General features: G+C 48.2%; 1 protein-coding gene across 1 annotated transcript in view; it reads right to left on the reverse strand.

The window, feature by feature from the left end:
- Positions 1-2,351: 2,351 nt before the first annotated feature.
- Positions 2,352-20,927, reverse strand: part of LOC123510558 (SH3 domain-containing protein C23A1.17-like) — a 99,487-nt gene continuing 80,911 nt past the window's right edge. The window contains exon 2 of the mRNA XM_045265831.1: positions 2,352-6,533. Coding sequence (XP_045121766.1) covers positions 3,280-6,533 — 3,254 coding nt within the window. The 3' untranslated portion in view covers positions 2,352-3,279. The remainder of the gene's footprint in view (positions 6,534-20,927) is intronic.

A 20,927-nucleotide genomic window follows, 5' to 3' on the forward strand; every position in this document is an offset into this window, starting at 1 on the left:
ACAAACATTGTGCCAGTTTGGAAGAGCTCCCACTTTTCTAACACTGAGGTCGAACCTTCTCTCTCTCTCTCTCTCTCTGGTTCTAGTTTAGACAACAAAATAAAAATTATGATAAAAAAAAGCTTCAATTTTAGCATTACCAAGGTGACTGCTAAAGTACAATGTGTTTTTTGTTACATTGGAGATTGGTGCGTATGTTAAGCATTGAAATTTGTATGGAGATTTCTCTGACAAAAGTGAATATTGATCACACGAGTAGCAATGGTTTAGATGTTACTTCACTTTTTCACTTGTTCCCTTTAGCTTGCCACTCCCACTGCCTCGGACCCATCTCTCCTTCCGGGACAGTTACTCCAGACGCGGCCAGCGGGTCGCGCCGCGGCACACACGAGCGGTCGGTAGATGCCTCGGCTGCACTGAAGCGGCGGTGACGTAAGCAAGAGAAAATCGATAGACGTAAAAAGTAAAGGGTCTTGATTAAAAGAGCGTAAGAAATAAGTTGTGCGCGGACAGTGACATATTGCAAACCCTGAACGAGTGTCCAGTGGGTGGGGTGGGGGAGGGTGCGGGGTGCAGCACACTTGCCTGGGATGTCCCACGCTGTGCTGTAGCAGCAGCACGCCTGCGCATGAGCACCTCCGAGCAGCATTTCGCCTAAACCTAATCTTTGGTTATTTTTGATTATGTATCCAAAATGCAAAAATTCATTCAATACATATGAAGCTGCGAAGTTGGAATGAGACAGGGTGAACGTGTGCATGAGTGGCGTGGGAAGCCAGCAGAAGGGCGCGTGGCAGCCATGGCAACACAATGCCATCATGGCACCATCTACCAGACTGCACAACACTTCCACAACATCCACACCAATGGCATACACAAACACTTTTCAGAATAAAACAGAGAAAAAAATGTCACCAGCCCTTGCTCTGCAGGGCAGCAGGGCCAGAGCGGCGTGTGGCCCTCCCTGTCCTGCGTACCGCTAGGAGCGAGGCTGCAATGCTCCCCAGCTAAGCCAGTTTACATTTATTTAATACTGCAAAGTGTCACCACCACACTGAACACGACACACTCGTAATACTGCCTCCCGTCGGCCGCCTCACACGCGAGTCTCGTCTCCCCAGCCTCGGCGACAATCGTTTCCAAATCACACCAATTATTAAGCATCCGCAAGTTGTAACCTCGTTAAGTGATTGCCTCGGGCTACGCACGGACCACCATTCCCTACGATAACATTCCACACGTTCCAGTGCGAGCGACGAATCCAAGAATCCTACCTTTTGAACGTTTCGTAGAATTATTTTGACATTGGGAATAGCATCAAGTTTTAATCCAACAGTATTTTTTTTTTGCTGAAGTTTCTGGAAGCGTCCCTGAGGGTTCAACAGATTAGCCACACAAAGAATATCAATTTTTCATCCTCTGTTCCCCTCAACCTGTGGCACCTGAGATGATACAACCCTATTTACTTGACGTGGAAAATACGGTGACATCTCAAGCTATCCCTGACACACTGCAAGGGAGAGCCAAAGGAGGGGAGAGGGAGGGACTGACGGAGGAAAGGAGTGGAAGGTATGGAGAGATGTCAAGTGAGGGAGAGAACCTAATGAGAAAAGGTATCAGTAATGAAAGGAGTATTGCCAGAGGAAGATGTGTGTGTGTGTGTGTGTGTGTGTGTGTGTGTGTGTGTGTGTGTGTGTGTGTGTGTGTAAAGGAAAAGACAGATAAAAAATAATCCCTCCATTATTGTGACATATCTCTCTCTCTCTCTCTCTCTCTCTCTCTCTCTCTCTCTCTCTCTCTCTCTCTCTCTCTCTCTCTCTCTCTCTCTCTCTCTCATCTCCTCCAGACTCATTCTCTCCAGTTTCTCTCCAGTTTCCCATTTCTCTCCCCTCATTTTCTCTCCACTTTCGCTTCCACACACACTTTCCTTCCCTCCTCTCCCTCTCTCCCTCCGGTTTCCACTCCTCCTCCTCCTTCTCTTCCTCCTCCTCTTCTTCCTCCTCCTTCTCCTCCTCTTCTCCCTCGCACATTATTGAGCCGACCTTTCCCTGGAAGACACTTAACACACTGCTCAGCAAACTCTTTAAGGAGCAAAACAAATGAAGAACGACGCAAATTAATATCATCACGACATATTCTGCGGCGAAAATATGACAGATAATTGCACCAGCGAAACGTAATATATTTATGAATACATCTTGCTTAATACTTAGCACGAAACTCTCTTATATATGTGTGTATGTATTGTTATTGGTTTTTCTTATATATATGTATATACGTAATGCTCCACTCCCATCCACTCTCAGACTTCGGGTTATTCATTTATTTCATCTATCTTATTTATTCCTTTCCTTCGTGACTGACTGGGAATTAAGTAAGACTCAAAATCGAACTCAAAAATTATGGTGGTGGAGTGAATTCGAGAAGAGGCGCCTTAAAACCCAAGTGTTTTGTCTTTTTATCGTATCTTCTAACTGTTGAACTTACATGCGCATGAGAACACACACACACACACACACACACACACACACACACACACACACACACACACACACACACACACACACACACACACACACACACACACACACACACACACACACACACACAGACACACACACACACACGCACACGGAAACTTGGTCCATCATACGACAGTGGTGGGGGCAGCGAGCAGCGCCCCGCACCTGGAACCATCCCGCGAGAACGTTCAAGTCACGAGAACTACGATAAAAATATTCCCTTCCCCGATGAGGGTCCGGGCAGCACTTTACAGTTTTCTATAAAAACTCTTCACTCACATCAACTGTAAAATACACCTACGTATTGTCACAGACACACCAGTAAAACCATGTTAGGTACATTAATTAGATTATTACTTGAACTATAATAAGGAAAATCATTGTAGATTGTCTCGACCCTCGGCGTGAGGAGGAGTGTGCTGGCTGCGTGGCGCGGCAAGTTTTGGCAACATCTGGTGGTGAGCAGCTTGGCGACAGCACGGGCGTCGCGGGAGCCCGGAAGACAGGGCGGGAGCCTCGCCGGCACCGCCAGTCTCTCCTCGACAGCTTCAATACGTGAACGAACATTTCTTTTTCCATCCACAGCGATGCCCGGCAAGACATCGCCGCCGCGACGCAGCGCCGGCCTGGACAGGACACACCAACTGGCAACCTTCGGCGCCGTGATGCACGACTGAGGTTCCTCACCAGGTGTGTCCAGCACCGGACTACTGCGGCCCTGTCTGGCACACCTGGCACCGGTGGGGGGGGAGGCCACTCACGTCATGTTGAGGGGTGGCGGCGGATGGCGGTGCAGGATGCCGGTGTCTCGGGTCGGGGAGCTGTGCTGAGGATACTGGGGGTCCAATGGCCCCCTCGGGGAAGATGAAGCTCCCTCAGGCACCCCTCGTTCGTCCCGCAATCCTTCTAATTTACTGACGCCGCCATTCATGATCGGTGGCCCTATCGGAGGACCGATTAGAGGCCCGATGGGTCTCATGGGAGCCCCCATGGGTGCTCCGACAGGCGGCCCCGAGGGGCGGGAGGTCATGACACTCTCGGGCACGATGGGTGTTGTGTAACTGAGGTGACTAGAGACAGGGTAGGGCGGCGCGTAGGTCTGGTGGGTGTGGGGCTGCTGGTGGGACCACGCGGGCGAGCACGCCTGGTCTGCTGCCCCGCCCGCCACCCGCACCTGTCTAGGGCCACACTGATGTGGCTGGCCGGGATTGGCTACCATGGAGGACGTCTGTGGTCCCGGATGCACCTGGGAGTGGAGTGTGCGCGTGAAGGGAGGCCCGTCCCGAGACGAGACTGGAGGTGGTGGCCGCGGGTGCGAGTGTTGAGACCCGAAGGGCGGAGGCTGAGGGAACCCGATGGCATCAGGCGGCACGAGCTGGGGCTGGTAGTGGACGCCGAGGGGCGCGGGGATGGTGCCCGGGTAGGAGCCTCGCTGGGCCAAGGGCGGGTGCGACCCCTCGTAGGGTGGGCGTGTCGGCGGCGGGTCCTCATAGGAGTGGTAGTGTACCGGTACTCTGGGGTTCGGATAGTGGGACATCGAGGAGTGGGGACGCGCGGAAGGCGGTGGAGGCACGCCTCGCATCACTAGGGAGTCAGGTGGGAGATGGCCGTGCACGGACGCGGGTCGCCTGCATGACGCCATGTGGAGGTCAGTGAGCGCCGGGGTTGGCATCTGCGGCACCATCATGAGGCCGTGGCCCGAGGTGTCCGGCAGCGGCTGGGACAGGGAGTGGGTGAGGGCCCGCATGGGCACAGGGGCTCCACCTGGACGAATCAGATCAGGTGGAGGAGACTCTCGTGGGCCGGACAACCGTGGTGGAGGAGGAGCCCTGAGATCGCCCGTGCTGGCGTACACGTGTACCACCCGAGGCGCCTTGGTATGCGTGAGAGTTATGGCAGGAGGCGCAGTCGAAGAGGAGGGTGGGGGCGGGGCCCCCTGAGGCGACAGGTCTGACGTCGGGGTGTACAGGATGTCCTCCTGCAGCGCGGGCAGCACCACCCTGTTTTGTGATGCTCGGCGCCTCTGGGCGGGCTGGGAGTCTTCGTCTCCGACATCTCGGTATGGCCAGGTCATGTGGGAGCCGGCCATCCCTGGCTGGGCCATGGTTGGCGGCGCCAGCTGAGTCGCCATCTGCTTCAGGAGGTCTGTGGTGGACCCAAAACGAGGTTTGATGCCCCGCACCGAGGGTCGTCGAGAGAAGCCATGATCCTCCAGTTCCCCTGCGTCGTAGCGTCTGCGGAGACGCTCCATGCGACTCGCGTCTTGGCGCACAAACTCTGCCAGCTCGTCTATGTCCACCCCGCCGATGGGCAGCGCCTGCAGGCCGTTGATGGGCAGCTGTAACTCCCCGTTGGTCTCGTTGCTGCTATAGCCGCTCTCAGTGGTGCTTGCTCCGTCCACGTCACTCTTGCCGGACAGCCGCGGGGAGGACTGTGACGAGGATGGCACAGACGAGGACCGGTCGTCGTGAAGAGCCTCGTCGATGTCTTCGAAAGTATAAGAATCAGAGTTGGAGGCAAGTGAGGAGCGGTCGCCAGGCAGAGTTGTGACCCCATTGGCACTCACATGAGGCGTCCCTGCCTGGCTTGCCATCTGGGAAAGGAACTGCTTCCTGGCCTCCGCAGTGGATGTTGTTGGCGGCTGCTGCTGTTCGCCCTCCGCTTCTTCCCCTTCTCCTTGTGCCTCGAGGGGCAGTGTTCCCTCTCGTGTGTACCTGACGCCGCCGCTGTAGATAAGTTTGTCGGTCTCTTCGTCAGTCATGAGGTCGGCGAGGGACACGGCGGGAATGATGCCTTGGTACACCGTCGGGGTCGTTGACCCTGAATGAGGCTCCGGAACCTCCTCTTCCTCCGCCTCCAGCACCGCCCTCGCCTGGCTGGGGAAAAGGTCGGCTTTGAGCTTCCACTCCCGCACGTCGCCCGGCACCAGGATGTCGGTGGTTCGCAGTGACGTGGTCTTGTTGAACATCTCGGCAAGCTTGCGATATTGTGCTATTGTCTCTTGTACTTTGGGGTCCATAGACTTTGACAGGTCCTGGCTCCCATCGTCCTCCTCATCGTTAGGCTCCTCCATCCCCTCCTCCTTCTGCTCGGAGTTGCCGTTGGTCGCGTCTTCCGAGGCAGTGAGCCACTTGAGCTTCTCCAGGAGGGAAGTCTCCCCTTTGTCATTCTTATCATTCTTGTTGGTGTCTTTCTTGCGAGCCTCCGAAAAGCGAATGAGGGATCGCCTCAGCGCATTGCGTTCAATCGCTCGACGCACCTCGCTGTTGGTCCTCATGACGCCTCCCGCCACGTGGGCGACGTCAGCGTTCTCTAGCCGCCTGATTCTCGTCTCCGTCATAGTGGAGTCTGAGGATTGAGAGTCAGAAGAACTCTTTGACTCGTCGCTGCAGACGCTGGTGTTGTCACGTCCCTCAGCGGCGGCAATGCGGCGCCGCATTTCGTCGTAGCGCTGCATCGACTCCTTGATCTGCTCGTCATCCATCTGTGGCGGAGGCTGCTTCTCTTTATCTTCTGGCAAACCTTCCTGCTCGGCCGCCCCGGCGCCGCCCTCCGCCTCAGGCTTGATGGGGCTCAGCTCGAGGTGCCAGTCGTGGCGTGGCTCGCCGAGTAGCACGCCGAGCTCCCGCAGCTTGGGCATGAACCTGGCCAGCGCCACAGAGTTGGGTGCGTCCAGCGGGATCTTGTCAAGCGGCAGACTTTCCAGCAGGCTGTACTCGTCCCGCCCGGAGAACCTCACCGAGCGACGCGGCTCCTCCGCCTCCTCCTCCTCCACCCTCACTTTGGTCTTCCTGCCGTCACCGTTCTTCCACAGCTTCCCGCCCTTCAGGATGCCCGTCTTGGCCACCTTGGGGTCCGAGGGGTCCTGCTCCCTGCCCTGCATCAACTGGTCATGGTGGCGCACGTTCTCCACCGTCAGCTGTGTGGGCGGCGAACGGTGCGTCACCAGGTCTGGGAGGTGTGGCCGCGGCGCGTCCGCCTCCACCAGGCCGTCCCCGCCAGCGTCAGTCTCTGCGGGAGACCAGAACAGTGTTAGTGAAGCCAAGACGGTGCTTACATGGGATTAAGTGCCTGAACCGTGACACGTATGCAACACCTGACTCTCGTCTGTGCCTTAAATGCTGTGCAGATACACACACACACACACACACACACACACACACACACACACACACACACACACACACACACACACACACACACACACACACATGGGAAAAGGGAAATTACCTAGATATACTTGATATACAAATTGTCCAGAAAAATAATAAACTAAGAAAATATATGAACGGGGAAACAAAATCTCCTTTTCGGTATTTCCGCGGAGGGCGAGTGACTTCCGTGTGTGTGTCGTGTGTGGAAGAGAGAGAGAGAGAGAGAGAGAGAGAGAGAGAGAGTGTGTATAAAAGCAAAATAACAATGAGGGTAGCGGGAGGAGGTGGGCAGGACAAGGACAACCACCGAGTGACGACGTAGCACTCACAAAAAGCCTCAGTCAGGAGAGTATCAGCCACACACGGCACATCCCACTCATCCTGCCGAGTTTCTGCCTCACCTGTACCCTCCTCTGTACCCCGTTCCCTGTACCCTCCTCTTGACTCATCTGCCTCCCTTCCTCACCCTCATTCTCTGTCTGCCACTCCTGCTTCCCTCCCTTTCACCTCTCTCCTCTCCACTCTCACCCCTTCTTGAGGACTCGAGTCAAACTAATCATTTCGGACCACAAAGGAAACTCTGGAAGGCTTGAGTGGCTTGAGATCTGTTAGGAATTCTTCGTCCTTGGTTTGATAAGAGTCGCTTTAATTTGTTTATCCTTGACGCTGCTGAGAAAGACGGTCAAGAGGGCGAGAGAAAGAGAGAAAGGGGGGGAAGAGAGAGAAAGGTTGTCAGGCGTTCTTTTTACGGATTATCGGAGTACGAAGGTAGGTTGGTGAGTTCACAAGAGAGTATTGTAACTGTAGAAGGTCAAGTGTCGCTGGGGTGGTTTACCTGTCCACCTGTGCGCCTGTCCACCTGTTCAAGCTCACCTGTCTTACCTTCATTACTTGTCGCAGTAGAGTATCGAGTCACGTGTGTGTGTGTGTGTGTGTGTGTGTGTGTGTGTGTGTGTGTGTGTGTGTGTGTGTGTGTGTGTGTGTGTGTGTGTGTGTGTGTGTGTTCTATACCTCACTCCATCTATGTGAAATTGTCTTTACATGTTCATCTGTATACGAGTGTCTATCTATCTGTCTATCTGTCTGAATGCATGTGTTTTTAAGGCTTCCTGATCCATGTATGTCTATATCTTCTTATCTAACCTTATATCACAGTGCCTACATCTTTCAGTAAACGCATAATTGAATACAATCAGAACACACACACACACACACACACACACACACACACACACACACACAAATTAATTCCCTTTCAATAACCAAGTGGATCATATATAAAGTGTCACCACGAACACTTATGACTGAGTGTGTATGTCCGTGTCTCACTTTTCCCGCTCACTCACAGACGACGCACCAACTGAACACTTGAGTCTTGCTGAGAAGTGGAAAGAGTGAATGGCTTTGTTGTGGCGAGGCGGTGGTGAGTCAGGGAAGCCGGAGAGGGCGAAGGGGGAAGGTGAGGGGACGCGGCGAGGCGGTGGTGAAGAAAGGAGTGCAAGAAAGGGGAAAAGTTACACGGGGATGAAGAAATAGTGGGAAAGGGATGATGTAGTAAGGTGGAAGGGATGAAAGAAGGGGGGAAAGGATGCAAAAGATGAAGAAATACGAGTGAATGATGAAAGATTGGATACACTTCAGATGTAGTAATTGTCGGGAAAGGAGAAATGAAGGTGAAAATAATAAAATAAACAACATGAGAGCATGAGAGGAAATAGAGATAGTGATGATAAGCAAAACAAACATGAAGGGCTTCGAACAAATAAAAAAAAAAGAGAGACGGACCATGAGATAACGAAGAGAAGAAAAGAAAAGAATAGGAAAGAGAAGAGAAGAGAGACAAAGACAGTCATATACAGTAAAACACAACATTTCCTTGAGAGAAGACGAGTAAAAAGATTAAAAGGAAAAAAAAAAAGCAAACACACTGACAACAGGATAAATATGAGATTATGAAGAAGGAGGAAGTAAGAAGGAGGAGACTGGGAAAGGAGGAAGAGAAGAAGGGATGTAAAAAGGAGGCAAGAAAAAGAAGGGAGGTAAAGGGAATAGGAAGATAAAGACGGATAAGGAAAGGAAGGATAAAGGGACAGGAGACGAGGAAGGAATAAGAAGAAGGAAGGTATAGAAGGAGTAGAGAAAAGACAGAGAAAGAAGGAAGAAGGAAGACAGAAAAGGAGTAGAAAGGAGCTACAAAAAAGTAAAAGGAGAAAAGATAAATAAAAGGAAAAAGGGAGAAGAAAAAGGTGGAAAAAGCAAAAAAAAAAAAAAAAAATAAGAGAATAGGGAGATGGAAGGAAGTAAATAGGGAATAGAAAGAAAGAAAAATGCTGAAAAATAAAGGAGAAAAAATGTAAAGGAACAGATAAGAAAACTAAAAAAAACTGAATAATGAGAAGAGGAGGTCGAAAACGAAGAAGGAAAAGGTGAATAGGTAAAAGCGAATAGGGAGTAGGAAAGCAGTTAGAGAGGGAATAGGGGTAAGGAAGGAGGTAAAGGGATGAAAGGAGGAGGAAGGAGGTGGTGTCGAGTGTCGAGTGTTGGCGAGGCGAACGTGTTTGTGAGATACTTGAGAACTCCAATGACCTCGCACGTCCTAAGGGTCACCTGGACTTCGAGGAGACGAGGAGACGAAGGCGAGGCAGAAAACAAAGACGGGAACACCAGCGAGGATAAAGAGGAGGAAGAGGAAGAGAAATAAGAAGAGAACACCAAGAAATGTGATAGGAGGAAATGAGAACGGAGATTTTGAACATGATACAAAACACAATGAAAACAAGAACAAAGACAAGAAATGAAGACGAAGGCAAAAAATAAAAAAATGAGAGAAAAAAGAGACGATGGCATGGATAACGAAGGAATGAGAAAGTGACAACAAATATTTAGAACAGAAAAACACAAAATACGAAGAATAACAAGAACAAGAACAAAAAACACGAATGGAAAAGAGGATGAGGACAACAAGAGAACATCAGCAAGGAAAACAAGAAAAGAAAGGACGACACAGGAGAATGAAGGGATAAGAACGAATAAAAAACTCAATAACAAGGAGTCAACGAGAGGACGAGGACAAGAAAGAGACCAGATACGAGGACACAAAGATTTTCAAGCCACTCACAATACGAGACGAAACAAATGTCCTTCAAAAAGAGTGAGAGAAATAGAAAGACAAGAAATAAATAAAGAGAGAGAAAAAAAAGAAGTGGGAGTGGCGGTGCGTGTATTTTTTAAGTATTCTCTCTCTCTCTCTCTCTCTCTCTCTCTCTCTCTCTCTCTCTCTCTCTCTCTCTCTCTCTCTCTCTCTCTCGTTTCTCAATTATTTACTTCTCTTTCTTTTACATTTTCATCACTTCTTTCATTTTTTTTCTTCTCTCTGTATCTTTTCTTCTTTGGTAAGTCTCCTCTCACCCTCTTCCTCTCCTTCTCTCCCCTCTCTCTCTCTCTCTCTCTCTCTCTCTCTCTCTCTCTCTCTCTCACACACACACACACACACACACACACAAACACACATACGTATTGGAAACTCGTCCTGAGAGTCGTGTGAGAATGCCTCCCTGCCAGAGTTGATTATTCTGCTGCCAACAGGACGGCGGGTTGGCGGCGGCGGAGGCGAGGAGGTCTAGAAAGCCATATCGGAAAGGAAGACGAGGAGGAAAAAAAGAAGAAAAAAAAAAAAACACGAAGGAAAGGCAGGGAAAAGAATGTTAAGCTTGAAAAATAGTGGTAGGAATAGGAAAAAGAATTATAAAAAAGACGAAAAGGAAAAGAAGACGAGGAAGAAAAGAAGAAAATAAGGACAGGAAGGCAAGAGAAAATAAAGCTTGAAAAATAGTGGTGGGATAAGAGAAAATGATAGAAAAGGATGAAAAGGAAGGAAGACGAGGAGGAAAAGAAGAAAAACAAGAAGGAAACGAAAAGGAAGATAATATGAAACTTGAAAAATAGCAATGGGAAAAGGAGAAAATGTTAGAAAAAAGATGAAAAGGACAGGAAAACGAGGAGGAAAAGAAGGAAAGGAGAAAATGGCAATAAAATAAGGAGAGGAAAGGAATCCGCGGTGTGGAAGAAGATAAATAAATAGAAAAGTGTAGAAAGATAATGAAGAGATTATGAAACGAAAAATAGGGACAGGAAAGAAAATAGTGGCAGAAAAATAGAAGAAAAAATGGAAGGTGAAAAAAAACATTAAAAAGAAAAGGAAAAGATGAGAAGAAAAGTAAGAAAAAAATAAAAAGAAAAGAAGAATATAACGAAGAAGAAAAAGAAGAACAACAAAGAAAAAGGGGAAGAAAGAAGAGGTCAAGTAAAAACAAGAAAATAAGGAAAAAAAGAAAAGAGGCAAAGAAGGTGACGATGATGAAAAATAAGAAAATAAATACGAAAGCCAAAAAAATGAAAAAAGAAAACGCTATAAAGGGATTAATGACAAAAAAGAGAAAAAAACAAATCGACTAAAATAAAAATATAAAAATGGGAAGAAAAAAAGATAAAAACAAAGGAAGGGAAAGCAAAGTTCAGAGAAACGGAAAGGAGGAGGAGAGGGAAAGAAAAAAGAAATTAAAAAATGAAAAGGAGGAAGGAAAAGGAGGAAAATTGTTGAGGAAGATAAGGAGGAAGAAGTATAGAAGTTAAGGACACAAGGACAGCGAGAAGACGAGGAGGAGGAGGAGGAGGAGGAGGAGGTAAGAGGAGAAGGTACGGATGGAAGAAGAGGGAAATACGAGAAGAGGGGAAACGAAAATGGGAATAGGAAATGGGTAACAATGGAGAAATAGGAGAAGAGAAAGAAATATCTCAGGTTGGAGAGAGAGAAGAATCGCTACCATTTCCTCCTCCTCCTCCTCCTCCTCTTCTCAGATGCGCCAAACTACATTTCGTCAGGAATTCCAAATTATCTCAGCCAGTGACGTAGAAATTAAGTCTTATCAGAGAGAGAGAGAGAGAGTTATGTATACGTACGATGAATAGCATCTCTCTCTCTCTCTCTCTCTCTCTCTCTCTCTCTCTCACAATGGGCAAAGTTTTGTTATATTGCCATCGTTTGTTTGTTTGTCAGTCAGTATTTCCCGGCTGGAGTAGGAAGGAGAGAGAGAGAGAGAGAGAGAGAGAGAGAGAGAGAGAGAGAGAGAGAGAGAGAGAGAGAGAGAGAGAGAGAGAGAGAGAGAGAGAGAGAGAGAGAGAGAGAGAGAGAGAGAGAGAGAGAGAGAGAGAGAGGAAGTAAATAAAGGGGAAGTGGGAAAAGGAAGGAAAATACGAACAATGAAAGAATGGGAGGATTAAAATAACTTAATATAGTGACAATTACCACCACCACCACCACCACCACCACTACCACTACTACTTCTACTACTATCACCACCACCACCATCACCACCACCACCACCACTACCACTACTACTACCACCTCTACCACCACAACTACCACCACTACTACTACTACTACTACTACTACTACTACTACTGCTACAAACATCACTAACGCTGCTGTTTTGTCATCCCGTTGCAAATACTTCCATGACCTTAGGAGCAAAATTCCACAGTAACCACCATCACTTTTGGCCCTTAATTGCCTCCACTATTTTCCCTGAGCTAGTTCGTTGGCCGTGGCGCTCTGAAGGAGAGGGAAAGCGAAAGGAAAGAGAGGAGGAGGAGGAGGAGGAGGAGGAGGAGGAGGAGGAGGAGGAGGAGGAGGTTGGAAGGGTTGAAGAGGAGACTACGTGATATGCAGGAATTGATGAAAATAACTATATGATTGGTGGTTATTTCATATGACTCATGGTCAGAGAGAGAGAGAGAGAGAGAGAGAGAGAGAGAGAGAGAGAGAGAGAGAGAGAGAGAGAGAGAGATATGAGCGAAATAAGTTATGAGGCTCGCGGAGGTAGGGAGAGAGAGAAGGGGAGAGACAGAGTGAGAGGGGGAGGAGAGAGAGATAGAGGAGTCATGTGGCGTTCCTACTATTGCTGTGGTCGGTGCGGTTACCTGCTGTGCGCCACAAGGAGAACGCCGCCGTGAGAGCCCGCGGTGTGGTGTAGCGGCGTGACGCAAACAGTGGCGCGTTGAGTTTTGAGGAAAGAAGCGCTGAATTGCTGCACGTCCTCAGGAGACGCACTAACGCAACGCACTTGAGTGAAAATAAAAGAGGAGGAGGAGGAGGAGGAGGAGGAGGAGGAGAAGGAGAAGCTTTGCCTCGCCGGAGCGTCGCGAAGGACAAGGTGGAGTGAGACAGACCGGCGGACAGGTGATTAGGTAAGGCAAGGACAGCCTCGCGGAAGTGAAGCCTACAAACACAAACTTATGATGATTATCGTGCTGTGGTGTGTGGTGTGGTGTGCGCGGCGCGTCACCACCACCACCATGGCACACGTTTGAGCTCACAACCCGCGTCGCGTTGTCGCTGCTCCCTGGCTCACACTGAGGCAGGTTTCGCGGCGAGCAAGGCGGTGCAGGTAACTGTTGAGGAAGGCCGCCGGAGCCTCCCCCCCTTCCCTGACGACCATAAGCAGCGGCCACGCCCCGGGGAGCGCACATTCCTCGTCTCACTCGCCCAGCGCCTTGACGGCTCACCACTCACACGCCACTGCTGCCCTCACACACACACACACACACACACACACACACACACACACACACACACACACACACACAGATGCTTTGGGCACGGGCGAACTGGCTTCACCTGATTATGCGTCACACGGCAGCGCTGGGCAGGTCTGGCAGGAGTCGTCGTCCTGAGCGACAGGCAGCTGCTTCGAGACCAGGCTGTGAGGCGCCGCCGCCCTGCTGCCAGGTGACGAGGGCGGCAGCACACCCACAACAATATTGGTGACCTGTGGCAGGGCCACAGTAGCCCAGGGAACGCGGTGGGACGAGGGCAAGGCGAGGCCGGCGGCCAGGTGAGGCGAGGACAGGGAGGCGGGCGCGTCCTCTGGGCCCCAGGGAACGCCACCGGCCGGCAGCCAGACAGGGTAGGGCCGCCACTCCACGGCACGCTGAGAACCTCTCTCCACCAACACGTGCACGCCGCAGCCCAGCACTCAGCAAGGCTCAGCAACACACTCAGGTGAACACGACAGAACAGGTGCGCGCACACGAGTCTTCCCCCGCCAGCCACCAGTCAGACTGCCAGCTGCTGCAGCACTGTGCAGGCCTTCCTCGACCTCCCTCTTGCTCTTCCCCACTCCAACCCGTCCCGCCGTCCTCCCCTCCCCCACTCCCCAGCAACATCAGCACCCACACCCGCTCGCCACTGAAGGGCTTGACTGAAGGCGTTGGTGGAAGCTGGCGGGGCAGGGGACACTCGCCCTTCTGCACGCCGATCCAGAGGTGGCGGCGGCGGTGGGCGGCGGCAGCATCCTTTTGACCCGGCTTTTGTTTATTGTGGCGCGGGGCGTGGACACACCCCGGCCCATTTGTGCGCCACTTCCGCTGTGGCGCGGCGCTGCAGCACGTGTCCCGCCCACGGCCGCGCCTCTGCCCAAATCAGGCGCCGGAACGAAACCTTACACCACACCAAAACTGTGCGGCCAAACTCACCAAACAACGGCCATCAAGTATTTTACTCTTCCTCTCGAGAAGGGTGGTGCCCCCTCTCCCCCCGCCTCGCGCCGCAGGGACGTGGGTCAACAAGGCGGGGGGTGCGGCGAGGGCGAGGCGCGCGTGGTTCTTCCTCTCCGGTGACTTGACAACCTTTGCTGCTTGACCTTGCGCTGCTCTGCCTCCCGCGGACTGACCTCTGACCCGCGGGTGAGCGACTTGTGGCCACCGTGCGTATGATGCTCCCCTGACACCGCGCCCAGGGAATGCCGGTGACCTTATCCTGCCCGCCACAAAGAACACGCAGGTATGGCAACAGTGAACTCTGGCAACTCGCACCCTACCCCGTTGCATACCCTCACCCCTGCCGCTGCCGCCCTGCCCTCTGCCTCCCTGTCGCCTTGCCTCCCTGCTGCCCTGCCGCCCTGCCCGCCTCCCTTCCACTGACGACTCAAATTTGGTCTAACAATAAGGACTTAGCATCCAGCGCCTCTTGCCTCTCCGACCGGACGTGCATTGTGTTAAAAGACATGCAGGGAGGTGAGGAACAGAGGCTACTGAGAGTGGGGATGGAGGGGCTGGCCTAGGCGGAGGAGGAAGAGGAGGAGGAGGAGGAGGAGGAGGAGGAGGAGGAGGAGGAGGAGGGCAGCGAGGTCCCAAAGGTGGCAGACGTGGCAGGGGCGGAAACATGGACGAAGACGCGAGAAGGCAGGAAGGGAAAGGATGAAAGGTTCCTAGGAAGAAGGCCGCTGGAGGGAACACAGAGAGGAAAGGCTGGAGAGGAGGAAAGGCTGCAGGCGAAGGGAGGAAAATGTTAGTGAAGGGTTAGAGGAAAAGTGAAATTAATGGAAAAGCTGAGGAAAGTAGTAATGCGAGGCGAAGGAAAAGGATTGGAAAAGAGAGAGGAGAAAAAAGTTTGAAGAAACGTTAATGACAAGACGAAAAATACGTGATGGAATTTTAATGATAAGATGAAAGTAAGGAAGTAAATTTATTTGAAGACTCCCAATATGGCGAGAGAGAGAGAGAGAGAGAGAGAGAGAGAGAGAGAGAGAGAGAGAGAGAGAGAGAGAGAGAGAGAGAGAGAGAGAGAGAGAGAGAGAGAGAGAGAGAGAGAGAGAGAGAGAGAGAGAGAGAGAGAGAGAATTTAAGTCATCCTTAATAACTAAAAATACACGTAAAGAAAAAAAGAAAAAAAACTAACAAAAGAGAGATAAGAAATAAACTGTAGCGAGAAATTCTGAAACGAAAATAAATGAGAAAGTCAAAATCACTCGAAACGAAATGAAAAAAAACTCGATCACATTTAAATAACCGAGAGGCAATACTTAACTCCCTTCATCAACTACCGGGGGGAGGAGGAGGAGGAGGAGGAGGAGGAGGAGGAGGAGGAGTCACGGTTATTAGTTTCCATTGTGGCTTCTTCATAACCTTATAGTCTTTCCATTCTTAACCCTTTCCCTTTTCCTTTTTTTCCTCTCTTTTTCCTTTGGTCTTTCCTCTTCTCTTCCTCCTATCATTGTCCTATCGCCTTATTCTTTTACCAATTTTTCTCTATTTCCTTCTGACATCCTTTGTTTTTTTTTTTTTTTTTTTCACTGCCATCTTTTTAATTCTTTTTCATTTTCGTTTCTCAATATTCTTTTTTTTTATACCATGTGGGCTTTTCACGGGAATTTATGGGCTAAAGGGGGTACTTTTTTGGGGTACCTCCTATCTCAAAGCCCACCCACTAGGAAACCGTTGCCCCGAGTGAGGAAGCCCAACCTACACTCGGACCGTGGACAGTATTCGAACCCGTGCGCTTGAAGACCCCTCGGACCCCAAAGCACGCATGGTTCCACTGTACCACGGCGCCCCCTTTCCGTTATCATTCTCTTTCCTTCCTCTTTTTTTCCATAATCTTTCCTCTTTTCTTGTTTTCGTTATAATTTCTTTAATTTCTCCCTCCCTGTTCGCCTTTCCTTATTTCCCTCTTTCCTTCTCTTAATCTCCCTTCGTCCTTCCTCCATCAGCTTCCCTTTTTTTTCTCCTCTTTTCATTCATCCTCCCTTTATCTCCCCTTTCCCTTAATATCCCATTCCTTTGTCCCCGTTTTCTCCTCTTCTTTTCCTTTATTATTCCTTTTCTCCCATTTCAGTTCTCTTTTCCTTCCTCTCTATCCTTTTAATTTCCCCTTTTCCTTTCCCTTATCCCCGTTTTCCACTCTTCATCCTCTTTATTTTTCCTTTGCTCCTATTACAATTCTCCTCTCCTTCTTCCCTATCCTCTTAATATCCCTCTTTCTTTTCTTTATTCTTGTTTTCCTTTTTTTCTTTTTCATTTTCTTGCATTTCAGTTCTCCTTTCCTTCTTCCCTATCCTTTTAATCTCCTCCCCCCTTTCTTTCCCCTACTTCTCTATTCCCCACTGGCTCCTCTCCTTCCTTATACCTCGCTCGCCACTGCTTTAGTTTTCATTTTATGCGAAATGAGTCTATTTCTGGATGTATTTCCCGACCCAGGTGCGCTGTCCGCCTTGCCCCCTCGTTCACCTCACTGAATAGCTTTTTCCCTTTAACGACTTGTATTGGCTTTCTGGCGTTTTGGGCAAGGTATACAGCACTCCCCTCACTCCCCTCTCTCTCCCCTTCCCCATCTCATCCCACCCGACCCTCATGTTTGACTTGCGAAAGGAGGGAAAGTCAAGGGTATACAAGGATATACACCGCCAATGCAAGGACACGAGAAAATCCACGAGAAATGTGACTTGTAGTGGTTTTGGGGAGGGAAAAGTGGAAGACAAAAGGAAATTTATACCATTGAATCTGTTATTAGTGTACTAGTAGTAGTAGTAGTAGTAGTAGTAGTAGTAGTAGTAGTCGTGTGATTATGAATGCGTCGCGAGGGGAAAAAAAAGTGGGAAAAATGCAAGTACACGAATCCATGAGAAGTCTGGTTGCGTTTGTCTTATTTCGGTTTGAGGGGAAAAAGGAAAAATAAAGGAAATGACCGGGCTAAAAAGGGGAAAACAAAAGAATTTATCACGAATACAAGCTAACGATGATTACAGCTAACGAACATGGGAATTCTGGTCGTTATTACTTGATTCTTACTTGGGGAAAGGAGAGAGAGAGGGAGAAGGAAAGGGAGAGGGAGAGGGAGAGAGAGAGAGAAAGGGAAAATTTACCGTGAATACAAGCTAAAGATGATTACAGTTCACAGTTTTGGGAAGCATGATTGTTATTACTTGATTCTGAATTGTGGAGAGGAAAAAAAGGAAAAAAAAGAGGAATTTACCACGGATACAAACAGATGATTAAAAATTTTCAGCCAGAAAAGTCTGAATACTACTGAATCATTTTTGACATGAGGGAAAGGGGAAAAAAATCACGAAAATTTACTACGAGCGAAGGTAGACGATCGAGTGAAGCTGTGACAAGAAAGACTTCATTTACAACCCCTGATTTGGACCGCGGGAAAAAAAAAGAAAAGAAAAAAAAACCAGAAAACACCGGAAGAATTGGTAACAACGAACAGCCGCAGCGAACGACTGACAATGACGCAACTCAACAGAACTACAAGGAAAAATCATCCTTACACGTCTCCGCAGAAGAGGTAAAGTTTGACTGCACGGGACAAACGCAACACTAAGGAACACAAACTGCAACAAAGAGCGGCAGTGCGAGCAAATGAGTGGAGAGACGCAACTCAAAACAACTCAAAACAAGAAAAAGAAAGGAAAGGGAGAAAGACACGTAAAACACAAACCCTGTATCTCTCCTTCCTCTGACCCACCAAACACACACAAAAGAGAACAGCTTGCAAGCCAAACAACAACACTGGGAAACGCGAAACATTACGACTACAGACCCAACAGAATAGCAAGACGAGGCACGGTCCATCCACCCTCTCTTCCTCCTCCCTCGTTTGCAAGCAGCTGACGCCCTCTGTGGCCACTTGTGCGGGACTTCTGTCTCTGATCATCAAAATTAAAACCACGTTCATATAGTGCTCAAGAGAGAGAGGAGGAGTGTGTGTGTGTGTGTGTGTGTGTGTGTGTGTGTGTGTGTGTGTGTGTGTGTGTGTGTGTGTGTGTGTGTGTGTGTGAGTATGTGTAACCAAGGGGAGCCAGCAAACATAGAAAAGAGGGGTAAAAAAAGCATAAGAGGAGTGTTGACCGATGGAAGATGAGGGCTGGGAGACTAATATACTGGAAAGTGCGGCCTGGAAGGGGTAAGGCTCCAGAGGTTACTTGAGCTGGGAGATCTGGACGATACGTTTCCTATCATGGAAGATCAAGAATGTAGAACGTGTTATGAAAAAAAAAAAATAAATAAATAAATATAAGATACGATATTTTCTTCACGTAAAAGCTTGAAATAGAAAATAAGTGAAGAAAATAAGGTTCCAAGAATATAAGTGCTTCCACACTAATACTGGGAGATTAATTCCACGAGATAAAGGACTAAATACACGCATACTGCAATATCACAACTGGGAAATTAATCCTGGACTATTAAAATTCCATGGGATTAAGGTTAATGCTGGAAAATGAATCCTGCAAGACTACGCTGCTGGAATATAAGGCTAAATACCGGAAAATTAAACACTTGACCTAAAGGATGCCGTGGAAAAAAAATAAAGCAGGTAAATATGTGTTGGAAAAGTAAGGTACTGGAAAATTCAGTTAAGAAGCGAAAAAGAAAAAAATAAAGGAATACTGAGGAACTGGAAAATAAAGAATGAAAAGAGGAATGATAGGAAATTATAAGGCAGAAAGAAAAAAAAAGAAATTAGATATTGAAAGAGTAAAGTACTGAAAAGTGAAGCAAAAAACTGGAGAAAGAAAATGGTGGAAAAAAAAAATGAGCTGGAAACTAAAACTAAATACCTAAATAAAACCTGTGAAATGGTAAGGAAAAAGGAAATTGTGGGCAAATAAGGAAAAAAAAAGCTATTGTAGAAGGAAAATAAAAAAGTAATGCTAGAAATCCAAAATTTAAGCTGGAAAACTAAGAAATTGGAGGGAAAATAATAAAATAGTGACACTGGAAAAATATAACTACGAAACTTAAAGTGAAAGTAAAAACAAAAAAAGTGTAAAAAGGAAAATTCTAAAAAAAAGGAAGCTGGAAAGGTATAAATAACTAAGTAACATGAAAAGAAAAGCTAAAAACAGGAAAACAAATGCCGGAAAAATTGAATACTGAGGGGAAAAAAACTGGAAAAAAAAAATCTAAAAAGAGAAGCTGGAAAAATATGATTGAGAAGCTGCAAAAAATAAAACTGAAAAAAAAGTAAAACAAATGCTGGAAAAGTAGGAAGATGAAGGAAAAACAAGAAAAAAAAAACTGGAAAAGGCTACAATTCCAAAAAAGGGAAACTGGAAAGATACAACTAAGGAGCTGGAAAACTAAGAGCTAAAAAACTGGAAAACTAGGAAACTGAGGGAAAAATTCAGGAGAGGAGTAGTGGAAATATTAGACGCAGGGAAAGGAGTAGGGAGGGAGCTGGAGTAGGACTGGAAAACTGGAAGGTAAGAACAGAGCGTAAGGGTGTGTTGGAGGATACTCAGCTCCTTGTATGTTTATCTCAACGCACTCACCTCTAACTTAAAATGCACTGGTATGTGTTGTTAGTTTACCTCTCTCTCTCTCTCTCTCTCTCTCTCTCTCTCTCTCTCTCTCTCTCTCTCCTTCTCCTCCTCCTTCCTTCCTTCCTCTCTCTCTCTCTCTCTCTCTCTCTCTCTCTCTCTCTCTCTCTCTCTCTCTCTCTCTCTCTCCTGTATATCTTAGCTACGTATTTGAAAACACTTGCGCAAGACAACACTAATGATACACACACACAGGTGCATTTAACACCTGTACAACGTTGAAACACACACACACACACACACACACACACACACACACACACACACACACGAACTTTTTCCCTCTCGTTCGTAATCGTGTCATTTCCTTCACTGGCCTGGAAAATAAGTCACCACTCTGGAAAAATATATGTATGGAGATTTTTTTCTTATTCAAAGGGGCACAAAATGACCCTGCCCCTTACCAACCTCTTGAGGACTCTTGGTAGGTTAAGAGTACCGCCTTGCAAAGTGACTTCCGCACTCCTCCTCCTCTTACATTGCTATTTTACATCCCTTCCTCTCTCCTTCCCCTCTTTTTTTCCCTCTTCTCCCAGTTCCTGATCTTTATCTTCCCTCTCTCTCTTCCACTACTTTATTTTTTGCTCTATATTTCACATCTCTTCCTTCTCCTCTTCTTATTCTCCTTCCTCTTCTTCTTCTTCCTCTATTTCTCATCTTTCGTTTTTTTTTTATTCTCATAACCATTTCTCTTCATCTTTTATTCCTCACCTTTATTTTTCTTCTAATTTTATTCTCATACATCTCTCTCTCTCTCTCTCTCTCTCTCTCTCTCTCTCTCTCTCTCTCTCTCTCTCTCTCTCTCTCTCTTCTCTTTCCTCCTTCTCTTTCTCCTTCATTTTTCCTCATCCTTCGCTTCCTCTCTTAAATTCTTATCTTTATTCTTCTTTCGTCTTCTTCCTCTTCTCTTTCTCTTCTTCCTTTTGGCTAATAAATTCCTCCCTTGCCTCTTCTTATTTTCTCCCATTAACGCCCTTCCTCCTCTTTCTTTCCTCCTCCTCCTCCTCCTCCTCCTCCTCCTCCTCCTCCTCCTCCTCCTCCTCCACAATTAGCAAAGGGAGACCTGTCTTCCGGAAGGGAAATGG

This window comes from Portunus trituberculatus, chromosome 29 (genome assembly GCF_017591435.1).
Source record: "Portunus trituberculatus isolate SZX2019 chromosome 29, ASM1759143v1, whole genome shotgun sequence".
Classification (NCBI taxonomy): domain Eukaryota; kingdom Metazoa; phylum Arthropoda; class Malacostraca; order Decapoda; family Portunidae; genus Portunus; species Portunus trituberculatus.